The 12,654-nt window shown below is 41.0% G+C and overlaps 1 protein-coding gene across 4 annotated transcripts in view; it reads left to right on the forward strand.

The window, feature by feature from the left end:
* Positions 1-12,654, forward strand: part of epha3 (eph receptor A3) — a 90,628-nt gene that overhangs the window by 14,723 nt on the left and 63,251 nt on the right. For all 4 annotated transcript variants that reach the window (XR_005006831.1, XM_036563535.1, XM_036563462.1 and 1 more), the window contains exon 3: positions 674-1,334. Coding sequence is in view for 3 of the 4 variants with exons in the window: in XM_036563535.1 (XP_036419428.1) it covers positions 674-1,334 (661 nt within the window). In the remaining variant the exon portion in view is untranslated. The remainder of the gene's footprint in view (positions 1-673; positions 1,335-12,654) is intronic.

Here is a 12,654-nt window from a genome sequence, read left to right on the forward strand (position 1 = left end):
TTGTGCATAAAAAATCTCAAGAGCTCTTCTAAGCTATTGTGACCAAGCACATGTGGAAATAAAACTGTCTTCAAACTCTTTCTTGGGTGTTTCATTAACCGCTGCAGCAGATGAAACACAAATAGGCAATTCTTCAGTCTGAGGGCACACTTGTTCTGCCTGGTAATGAACAGCTCATGGCCACTAAAGAGGACGTGCTTGACTTCGCCAAGGGCTTTTATAAACTTCAGCCTGAAGGAAAGCCAGACAGTGTTCTATTATTGTAATAGGAAACACAGTTTCTCAGTTCATCATTTATTCTGCTTTGTGTATGTTAAACCTGAAGGCCTCATGATTCTGGCTGTGGTGTGACTTTGGACACCATATATGACAAAACACTCTTGCGTGATGAAGCGATTCAGATTCACTCTGCCCTTGCAGCAGGAGCTACTTTGAGTGGTAGCGCCTATTCATGATGTTACACATTAATTATACGAAAGTAGGAAAATGTTCATGTCAAGCCATTTATTATTCTTAATGTCACTGTGTTTGGGAAATAAATGATCCTACCTCTCAGGTGATTTACAGTCGACTTGTTTGTGTTGAAATTTGCATTTGTATGGGCTAGTGGTCATTAGCTTCGTTGACGTGTTATTCAAGATGGTCATGAATGTTCCCTTTTCTTTTTTCCCAGTGGGAGGAGATCAGTGGAGTGGATGAGCACTACACACCTATTCGGACCTTCCAGGTGTGCAATGTCATGGAGTACAGCCAGAACAACTGGCTGAGGACCAACTGGATCCCTCGCAATTCTGCCCAGAAGATCTATGTGGAGCTCAAGTTCACACTGAGAGACTGCAACAGTATCCCCCTGGTGCTGGGGACCTGCAAAGAGACCTTCAATTTGCACTACCTGGAGACAGACGAGGACCAGGGCAGTAAGTTTCGCGAGCACCAGTTCTCTAAAATAGACACAATCGCAGCCGATGAGAGCTTTACACAGATGGACCTGGGGGATCGCATCCTTAAACTCAACACAGAAGTACGGGAGGTGGGTCCTGTCACTAAGAAAGGCTTTTACTTGGCCTTCCAGGACGTGGGGGCCTGTGTGGCCCTGGTTTCAGTGCGCGTGTACTTTAAGAAATGCCCTTTCACAGTGAGGAACCTGGCCATGTTCCCCGACACTGTGCCCATGGACACACAGTCATTAGTAGAAGTGAGGGGCTCGTGTGTCAACAACTCCAGGGAAGAGGACCCGCCTAAAATGTACTGTAGCACAGAGGGAGAATGGCTGGTACCTATAGGGAAATGTCTGTGTAATATTGGTTACGAGGACCGGGGAGTCACCTGTCAAGGTAAAGTCTCTCTCTCTTTTTTTCTCACTCTCTTTTCCCCTTGCAGTGCCTTTCATTTCACGGCCCATTCTCCCCCTTTCATCAGTGTAATGTACTAGCGCCAATCCTGTGGACAAAGCTGTAAATGGGACAGCAAGAATCTTGTTGGGGTTCCGTTCATTTGTTTATTTTACTCATTTATTCAATGCCAAACTGAGGTTGGTTGTTTAGCTGAGGATGTAAATGTTTCTAAACTCCTGGGAGAACTGAATTTGTCCTCTGCTTGGTGAGCAAAAGGCTTTTTTTTCTCACAGCGATACCGACACACCTCTGATCTGTCAGCCATGGTGGGTGTGTGCTTGGGAGAGAGTGCTCTGTCCAGCAGAGGAGGGAATAGATCTGTGGTGCAGGCATCCACAAAGAGCAGCTTGAAGCAGTTAAACTCGTGAAACACTCCTCTGTATCACCTCGTCAGGAGACACACGGAATGGATGTGTGTTTGGCATTCAGGACAGTAGGGTGGGGGAGTGGGGTCTTTGTGTGTACATGTATGTGCTTTCTGAGAATTTTCCAAAATTAACTGCATGCTCCTATGTTGATTTTGTAAATGTGATATAGATATTAAGAATGGTAATGTTTTGTGCTCCTTTACAGTTTTTGATTCAGGGCTTTAAAACAGAAGTATATGGATTGTGTTTTCTATTTCATTTGAGATTTAGAATGTCAGTTTAAGTAAGAACGTTAAAGTTTGGATGGATAAGTTCATTATAGGCAGAGCCGTTTCAGACTAAGCCGTATATTTTGGCTGGCATGTATAATTGTGAAAGGAGCTGTGGTTGAGAGGGCTGATAATAAATTGGCTGGCAGCTGGCTTGCCAGGGACTCAGCCCTGTCTGTGGTATTATTTGAGTTAAGCCGTCTCCCAAGAGAAATCACCACAGCTCATGAAGTGCTCTGTGTGCCTCCTCTCCACTCCAACTGGGCCCTGAGATGTTTGGGATTTTTGCTATGTTGTTTTGTACTTCGCAGTGCTCATGGATTTGTGAGTATCGATGATTGGAAGCCATTCAATTTGAAGAGTGTGTGTACATGTGTGAGCCTGCCTTGGAAATAGAGATATGGAATGGTATATGCGGAACAGCTGCTGAAGGGGCTATGAGCATGTTTTGATCAAGAGCCTATCTGAAATGCACTAACTCCCATATGTGATGAGAAAATGATGAGAGTTTTGGCTCCCATTTCACATTGCCAGTCCAGTATAGTGTTGCTCTGTAGATGGATGTTGTAAAACTGGAGGGAGAATGTTTTTCTCATTAGTGCAATGTGGTACTTGACCAGCACATTGCTTTAACTTTTACTGTTATTGCGCATGTAATTGGTGGATGGGAGTAGGGTCACAGAAGGGCCATGAACTATGAACTGTAGAGAGTTTAGATATTTTAAACTCATTGACCTCTATATACCATAATGTTATATAAACATCATTGGTTATTACAGAACCTGAATGAGAGTTTTCCAGTAATTTTCTGTAGATTGTAATAATTGTAAATATATTTATGTGAAGTTTAAATTTTCAGATGTTTTGAAAAGCATTAATGTTGTATAATATTAGTTATTAACTAACAATGTAATAAGTAATAACTAACTGTGGTTAGTCCAGTCAAAAATTCAAGTTCACAAATGTAATTAATAATAATAATAATAATAATAATAAAAAATAAATGTCTGTTTTTTATAATTCGGCAAAATTATACTTGATATTGCTTTAAGTTTTTAAACAATAGTTTTAGTATTTTATTTTCATTTATAGTATTTTTATTATATAATATTTTTATAGTATTATTTGTAGCTGCTGTTAATATATTAATAATTAATTATTATTGAAAGATAAACATTTCTGAAATTACTTTTGATATGTTTTAGTAAAGACGGTTTCTCGTAATCTCTAATTCATCAAATTCAAATAATACGAAACACTTGAATTTTTTTTTACCTTTCTCATTTTACGCCACGAGTGGAATGAACTGTAGAAGCAGCCAAAATGACTCTTCCAGTGAAACTAAATACAAATGCTGATGTCTGAGCCCTGACCATACATTTCAAATAGTTGTGCGTGGTCATGCATTTTTGCTGGCCAGTATTCTAGCCTGTGGTTTGGCACAGGGCTCATGCCTCTGAAGGTGACTGCTCCAAACAATTTATCAAGCCCAACACCCATTTGTGGTGTGTAGAACGAGACGCCTGACAAGTGATTCATTGTGTTACTTTGATGTAAATGACAATGACAAGACAACGAGGGTGAGTGAGTGAAAGAGTGAATGAGTGAATGAATCAGTAAATGAGTGAGTAAATGTGCCAGTGTAAAAAAAAATGGACAACAGAATTAATTATTCATTGTAAATTATAATAATTATTTCACAGTGATTCAGTAACTGGAGCTCTGCGCATCACCCTTCAGATCAGTGTATAGAGAAACTGATCGTGACACATTGTAGCAATTCTCCCTGAGCTTCCATTAAGATCATCATTTACTATGTTCTACTGTTTGTGTGGAGTTTGTGTGAATGTTTGGATGTATTTGACAATCTCTTATTAGTTTCGGCGCAGACTAATGGACACTAATAAGGGCTTGTATTACCAGAGCGTGACAGCTGCACCTCCATCCTCATAGCCACATTTGTAGGGGAAGGGCCTAACGCAGAGATCACTCTGCAGGCCTGCTGTGTTAACGGATTGATTACTGCAGGGAGCCTGAGTGTCGCTCTATCTGATATTTTGAGGTGTGTAGACCTCCGTTTCAACACATTGAGTGTGGATCTTAGTCATAAGGACAGCCTTGACACAGCACTGAAGAAGTGCTTTTCCAAAATATTATAAGGATGCTTGTGTGTGCACTGACTTGTACTAAGCCCTTACGATATTTGATATTGTTTAAGTTTATGATGTGCTATTATCAACTGGGGGGATGGGGAGGTGTGTGCTGATTTACGCTGACAAAACTGAAGGTTACTTTGATTATTAGCCTCAGTAGAGAAGTGGACCTGGAGGAGTTGAGTCTTAACTGGATTTTCAGTTCATTATCTACCAGTAGGGACCTCTACTGTAACAGCATTAGCAATACATGAATGTGAAAATGATTCACCTCAGTGTGAACATAAAGCCCTCGTTTGTTTGCTTTCAGTCTGACTTGGGCTCTGTTTCCAGTGCATCGGTACACTCTAAGTCACTGGGTGATGTGAAAGTATGACCTATTATCATAATGAAGCAGAGCGCATTAACTTTCCAAGATCTGTGTGAAATTCTTTTAACAATAATTTGATCTTAAAACAGCAAATAAAAGAAGTATATGATCCGGATGTGTGTGCTCACAGGGCTTCCCATGTTCGCAGCTGCCACAGGGTTCCTTTGGGAGCCGCAGTGGTTTACATTCCTCCTGGATTTACCGGGATATACAATCCCCACGCTAGCTATCCCTGATTAGTTATCAGATCTTATTAATGCTGCTGAAGAAAGTGCAATGGGTTATTTTAACAAGCTCTTAAAGCCTTGCTGGATGAAAGGCACTGGGCCAGAGGACTGTGCGTAATGCAGACCGACACTATTTTTACTTTTCAAGGAGATTTGAACACGGATCTTGTTTGTGTGATGCACTGTCTCAGGCCTCCAGCCCTGGTTTACCTCTGTCGTTTGCTTTCATCTGTAAGATGAGAAGTTGTACTGTTTGCATTGAAGTCGCACTGAAGGGACTATGCACATCAAAATGTCTATATTCAGCAGAAGCAGTTCTGCTTTAGAACTTAGGTCCTCCTTTCTGAACAAGTAAAATGAGTTACTTCATGGAGAAATCTTAATGGATTTCTCCATGAGTGTTGTACTTTGGGAACTGGTGGTTTTCGGTGATAATGATGGTGAGTTTTACAATGCCCAGAGCAAGCTCAGGAGGAGGCCGTGTTTGCTTGCCCTGGTTTGTTTCGTATTAGAGGAGCTCATTAATTCTCGCATGCTGATTGTTAAGTCCTGAGCTCCCCGGGCGCTCAGTTTGACTAGTTTTATGCTCAGCACAGTGGACACAATTAATGACGCATCAAAGCAAAATAAAACTGTGGGTCCTCCATAAAGAGCTTGCACTCCATCCTCTCTGCACATGACCTTTGAATCTGATTGATATTCATTCAGACATATTCTCCTTTTTTCGCAGTAATAGATGGCAATTGTAAAGTGTAACCAATGGCGACAGTAGCAATACCCGCAGTAAAATAAGGCCGAGGATCCACAGTGGAGAGCGTTTTCGGAGGAGGAGGAGGCCAGAGCGCCTGTCGTTTTTTCCATCTCTGTGTCTCTGCTGACGCTCTGTGAGGTGGTTGAAGTGGCGATGCTCTACCCCAGTGGCTGATGGTCCTGGCTGGAGGATCAAAGGCTGTCTTTTGCGTGCCTAGGCGTCGATCGTATGCCACGTGTTTTCTATCACTCTCCACCCTCTTTGAGGGAAAATGCTTTCCCCTCTGTTCCCTCTCAGACAAACTTACAGCGCTCATGTATGTTGTCAAGACATCACCGCATGTCACCCCACTGCTGACGGTCCACATCATTACTCCTAAACAATGGCAAAGGCTTGGAATGGCCAAAGTGCTCCCACATGGAATGAAAAACAGAGTGTGAGATGTTGTACTTGTTGGGCTTCCAGTGTTTTCAGGTTTCATCCTCATCCAGGACTCTGCTGGGACTATTTGCAATAATGAGAAGACCAAACGGGGCTTCTGACCAGGCCTGCTTTTGCTCAAACTAGAGGAACAAATATTCACTTAGCTTTATTAGGAAATGCACTGGTTACTGTCACTTCCTAACCAGGGGACTCTCATACAAACAGAGCAGCAACAAATCAGCTAAATCTCTCCTTCCTGTGTGTTTTCGATTAACACGTAGATTGAGCGATTAGATAGAAAGCAGAGTTTGAGTGTGTTTGACTGGAAACTGTAAGAACACATGTTACATGTTAAACGCAGGAGGTTGGCTTTACTGACTTTCTAAGTACCGGTTTGTTTTCTGTTCAGACTTTGTTGGTTGCCATAACACTTAGTTGCATCCCCCTAGTAAATCATCTTCGGAAGTTATGCTCGTGACTGAAAGATTATATGTGTGTAGTAGTGAGTGCCATACCAGAATTGGAATAAGCATAGCTTCCTGGCCCTGTGATAAAGAGCCACTGCCTCCAAAGCTTGTTTATATTGTGCATATTCTTCAATAACAGCTCTCAGGATTATGTCCTTGATCTCCTCCCCTTTTGGAACGAGAGGCCAGAGTTTTTACCGAGTGCTATCATTTACACTGACCCGCTAAAGAAGCACAGTTAAGGAAAAGTTGCCACAAGAGTATGTTTTTGTGATTTCAGTTTGTTTGCTGAGCTGGCTAGCTGAGGAATGCTGTGTTGGTGTATTGCTTTGTTGTATGAACTCAGAGCTGATCCAATCTTTCCTGACCCGTGAATGTTGAGTTGGCTGGCATTTAGCTATAGTCAGGGAGGAGATAGAGTGCGTGAGAGAGCATGTGCTGTAGAGAGCAGAGGCTCAGTTTTAGGGTTTACTCACTTCACAGTCACTATGCCTCCTCAGGCTTTTTCTGCTGCCATTGGCCAGGGCTGTATTAGTCAGGCTTTGACTCATGGCCTTGGACTGCAGGGCAGGTTATTTGTGTCTCTACTTCGGATGGTAATTGTTTGACACCTTTGCAGGACACACTACCTACCTACATACATCAGGCTAGTGATTTTGTTCTTCAGAGTGCAGCCATTGCCAGGTTTGCTTTGGGCCTTTTATGCTGGAATTATCCTTCATAAACTGGGGTTAGGTCCCAGATGGAAGCCATTATTGTACCTCTGACTCATTGCATTTGGTTTTTCTATCAATTTAAAGTTAGGGGACACTCACTCCTCGAGTATTTTTCTAGCTGCTTTTCCACCAACCCCGAAGCATTTTCCTCCATAAAGACTAAGGCTTGACATTTTCCATGAGCAAATTGAAGCGAGATTATTTCAGGATGGACTCGCAACTTAAGAGCTAAAAGGCTTAGAAATCCAAAATGGTCAAGGCAATAGTAATTCTGTAATTCTGCTAGGAATGTGATTTCCATAGATAATAACAAGTCAAGGAAAAAAAAAAGAAAGAAATGATGAATTTTGTTTATTTAGGTCAATAGCGTTTCCCATGTAACCCAGTTACAAAACTGAAAGAGACTTGTTATGGTGTGAAAAGTTCAATTTAATCCCCACAAATAAATCAATTCAGCAGTGAGTTATTTATTTTCTTTGTGGGCTTCTGCATTTGTACATTTCCATGATGCTTCACAGTAAACACCCAAGGAGATATTTGACTTCTGAAAATCTCATCATTCCACTTTATATAACAAAAACTAATTAAATCTGAGAAACCCCCACAGCAATAATACAGTCTCCACACAATCAGCTATGGGGGAATCTTGTGGGAAAGGCGTGATCTAAATAACAGTGTGAGTTCACAAACACTGCATTTTTTATTGAAGGTGCCATTTTCAAATCCTGACCTAGGAATTAATTATGGAGAACAGAACCCTACAGCACAATAGGTGCGATGGGCGGAGTGTCTGGGCCTCTGCTTTGGGTCCCAGCACTGTCCCCAGGCTCTGTGCACCCGAGTCTATTCACATCGTCAAAAGCGTGTTTGCTTTTCCAACTGTTCCTTTATCGCCTCACCTTCTGCAGTTCAGGAGTGGTTTTGGAGAGGAGTGGGTCGGGAGGGTCTGCACTTTCTGAGGCGGGCCTGGTGTTTTTCACTTCAAAGATGGTAACCACAGGCCCAGGAATGCAAGCCCCAGGCTGCAGATGCAGGCACTGGATAGGGCTGTTTATTTGGGATGGACCCCCGGTGGTGGATGGGACGTGAGGCTGGAGGGGGGTGTGACTGTGATCGATGAGCGCAGTGCTAGTCCGACAGCAGGACAAGGCCTCTCTGACAGGCAGTGTTGCAGGCCCGCTTCAGACTGAACCAGCCCCCCCCTCGCTTGCTCTGCACAGGGGGAAGTGGACCATTCACCAGGGCAAACACAATGGTGGTCTCTTTCGGCACTGCATGTATGTTTTTTTGCTGAAATCATATTTCAGTTCTGACAAGAGTGTTGTTAATTAAATCCACTTAGGCTGGTATGCTCCTCTATTGCTCTCACATGTTTGGAGAATGTTAAATGAATGTCTGTTGCCAAAAGACGCAGTGAAGCCATTCTTTCTAAGCATATTGTGAAATGTATTACTTCAAATGGAGAGCAAATCCAAGCACTTTGTTCTCTAAATTCTTCCACTATCATAACCCTAACTTGACACCTCTCCTAGTGAGGGAAGCTATTTTAAAACAATATGAGGCCAGGCTGGTATTTGTATGTTAGACCTTCCTCTCTTAGACCATCCACTCTGTCATTTGGACTGCCTGGATTCCCCTGGCCCTGCTGTAGGACACACGCTGACCAAGCTGGAGTCCTTGACCTTGCACTTTGAAGTCGGTGCTCTGGTTGTTTTGTTTGTCTCAAGCGTTTTAACTTCATCAAGGATGTAGGTGGTAGGATTGCAGGCTCTCTGCTGTGATTTGTTTCCACAGCGCTGTAGAAAACACTGTCTACTTAGGCAGGGCACTGTTGTAAATCAAAGTGGGGTGAATGATGCTAATGCTATAGCTATTGCATTAACCCTGCTTTCTATCTGTCTCTCATTAACCTTTAATTTGAGCTCCCGTTCATTATACACACACGATTCAAAAGCTGTACCTATGGTATCTGTATCTACACAACACAAACTAGACGCTAATATTTTAAAATGAATTATTGTTAGTATATTATCTTGCAAAGTAATCACAATGCCTTCATCAGTTATGCTGTGTGTTGTGTGAGAAAAGTGCTTAATAGCATTAAGCTATTGTTTTGCAAGTGTTTGTTTATTCTTTTGTAAATGAGTGCATGGTGTATTTTGTGTGGTTGCGTCCCATGGGCCCCCACATGTACTTCTTCTATATCTGCTCCTTGCTAAGCCCCCTGGGATAGCTCCCAGTGTCCATGTGATTAAGTGGGCAGGCTGTGCTCTTACCAACAACTGTGAGCTAGAAGGCTCCAAACAACAGAGAGATTCTCCAAATACCTACACTCCCGCCACAAGGCTGTTCCTTTCATTAGACGACTGTGAGAATGTGCTTCTTTGTACTTTGTAGTTTTTGACGGTAAATAATGTAAATACAAAAAGTAATTTAGTTACTATTAGCAATTAATCATCTCCCACTACTAATGGATTTTAGCTTGCGTTCAGCCCTGCTGTAGCATTTCCCCCTACATTCTTTAAAAAAGTTTACAATGTGCTTTACAGGGATATTAATGGTAGATTATATTTGCTTATTATATTTATTTATTATTAAAAGACAGCAAAATATAGTGAAACAGAAGACATTGAAATAAGAAGCAAGGAAATTACTATTAATTACTAGTATGTCTTAATGTCTTTTGTTTCACTACATCTTGCTGTCTTTTAATAATAAATAAATATAATAAGTAAATATAATCTACCATTATATTGCAATATCCCTGTAAAGCTCATTGTAAATTTTGGTAAAATTATGTTTTATATATAGTACTGTGGAAGCAGAAAATGCAACTCCTCAAGACGGAACTTTTGGAGGTGATTCCTGGAGATTTCTAGTGGTTTTTTTGTTAAATATATATTTTCTGCTTTTTTCTTAAGGCTAAAAATTAAAAAGTATTCACAGGCCTTTTTCAAATTAACTAAATGAAGCTTTCTGACTTTTGCACAGCACTGAGGTAAAGTTTTTATTATTATCATGAGCAAAACTTAATAGTCTAGATCAGATAATAATACTGTTATCTAATGTCACACAATATTCTTACTTTATTAGCTCTCAAATTCAAGTCTAAAGTTTGCCAAAGGTTGCATGTTATATGAGAGTGCATGTTAACATCACTGAATAACGCATACGGTAATCAATATTTGGCTGAGCCGTTTTCCACACACAGCTGTGTGACATTCAGGAAATTCCTCACTTTTTGTATATTTAGATATAAACGATAACATCCATTGTTAAGCTGTTGACACTGAATAAGATTGTAATGACATACACAGTTGGTCTTTTCAACCTTTTGAACTGAGTGAGAGGTCATATGCAGGATGCACAGTGTCTAATGACAGTATCCTGTCCAGGTTAAGGACAGAATGGTCAGTTTCATGACATGTCAAATATCCGTCTCCCTCCCATAGATCTTTTAGGACAGCCACAGCAGTCAGCAGAGGAAAAACTCCTCTGTCACAAGGAATGCAGGAGAGGATATGCTCTGTCCCTTTCAGCTGGTGTGAGAGAGAGACTGCAGAGCTTGATATATTTGTCCGAACCTAACAGGACCCAGTTATTCGTTTTGGTTTTGGACATCATTTCTCAAATATTTCTTGGGCTTAGGTCATTTTCCAATTTCATGTTCGGGTTTCTCTAAGCTCATCTCCCACTACTAATGGATTTTAGCTTGCGTTCAGCCTTGCTGTAGAATTTCCTCCTACATTCTTTAAAATAAAGGTCTTTGGCTCCACATGGTTCTAGGAAAAACCTTTCATTTGCATAGTACCTTTACATTATGTTTTTTGGGCTCTTCACACATGCACAACTCATTTACAAAAATGTTTTTTAAATGTCTGTTTAAAGATTCTATGGGAAACCAAAAGTGTTTTTTCCTATCACATTGCTCCAATTAAGCTTTTTTGGCATCTTAATATTTCAGAGTGTAAATTATTTTATCTCTTTACTTCTATTACTTTCATCATGATTGAATTAGGTACAGTGGAGGCCAGTATGAGAACAAAGTGTTAGGTAGCCTAAAGTTTTAGGCATTCACTTAAAGGGCCGATATCATGGAAAATCAGTTTTTTAGAATAAAACATTTTTATAAGCTTTTACAGCTTTCTGTTCCCACCCTAATGCATACAGGCAATATAAGGAAAGCAGCCCATTTGTTTTGTAATGTCACAATTACATACATCCACCTACTCAAGAAGTTTAGCCTCGCACATTCATGTTGAAATTATATGGAGGGTTTCAACCCTGACTGCTTTTTGAATGACATACAATTCTTGGCAGCCAATCAGAACAGAGATCATTTACATATATCAGTCTTAAAGGAACAGTTACAAAAACAGGCTAAAGGGATAAAGAGAGGTTAAAAATGGTAATGTAAAAATGTTTTTTTTTTTTTTACTATTTTTGGTTCATAAACCACACAAGCAGAAAAAAGATAAAATGCAGTATTAAATATGTAGGGTGTGTGCTCTCTTGCTTTTGTAATTAAATATTTTGGACAGCTGATAAATAGGATGTTATTTTTTTTTTGTTTTGTTTACTGATGATTTCATGATGGATATCACTGTTGCTGTGTAACTTAACATTTTTACTATAGTAATTTAGCCATTATCATCAGTCATTATTTGGTTGGTGGTGGTCAAGGTTAGGTTGGGTTCAGATAGAATCTTGTTGGGCAACAGTCTGGTTTGGATTAAAAAACTGGTGCCTTTGGTCTGGTCAGGACAGACCTGGATGGAGTTTTTTCAGGCTGTATTCAGGACTAATTTGTACAGGCCCTGTAAAAGTTCTAAAAGGAAGTGAGATAAAACAACACACAACATGATAACATATAATCAGGGGAAATACGGAGTTTGGATGGCTTAGGATTGCAAACGGCAGTAATTGCAAGACTTTACAAATACACAGCAGAATCCAGGAAGTATTTGTATGGATAGACTAATTACAGGTAACAAGCAACAGGTGTTGAACTCAGGGGAGGCGAAACCAGGCAAAACCAAGAACTTGCTGCTGAGGGCAGAGAGATCAAAAAGATCTGTACCATTCCTTTACATTGTAGTGTAGATCAGCTTTGTGAGTCCATGCTTCGCTCCAGAGAGACCACAATTTCTGCACCTTCAGCTTATTAAAGCATTTCAGGCTCCAGTGCACTTGCACAGCTCTCCAACCTTTTAGCAGGCTCTCCACCTTGAATGCCAAGCATAACAGTGGATCTTCCAGGGCAGCAGTGCATGGAGGCTACAATGGCTACCCGGAAAACGCTGCGCTCTGGGGCTTAGGATGATGAAAGCCAGGAGCCCTGAAACCGAGCCGAGACTCAACAGAGCAAGCTTTTTTTCTGGTGGAAGATGTTCTGTGGCGATGCTATCAGGCAGCGCTGTAAAGCCCAGACCCCGAGGCATCATTGTGCTTTAATTCAGCCAGCAGATCAGAACATGTAATCTAGCTGTGGCGAGAAGCTCCAAACAGGAGCTCTT

This window comes from Colossoma macropomum, unplaced genomic scaffold, assembly GCF_904425465.1.
Source record: "Colossoma macropomum unplaced genomic scaffold, Colossoma_macropomum, whole genome shotgun sequence".
Taxonomy (NCBI): Eukaryota; Metazoa; Chordata; class Actinopteri; order Characiformes; family Serrasalmidae; genus Colossoma; species Colossoma macropomum.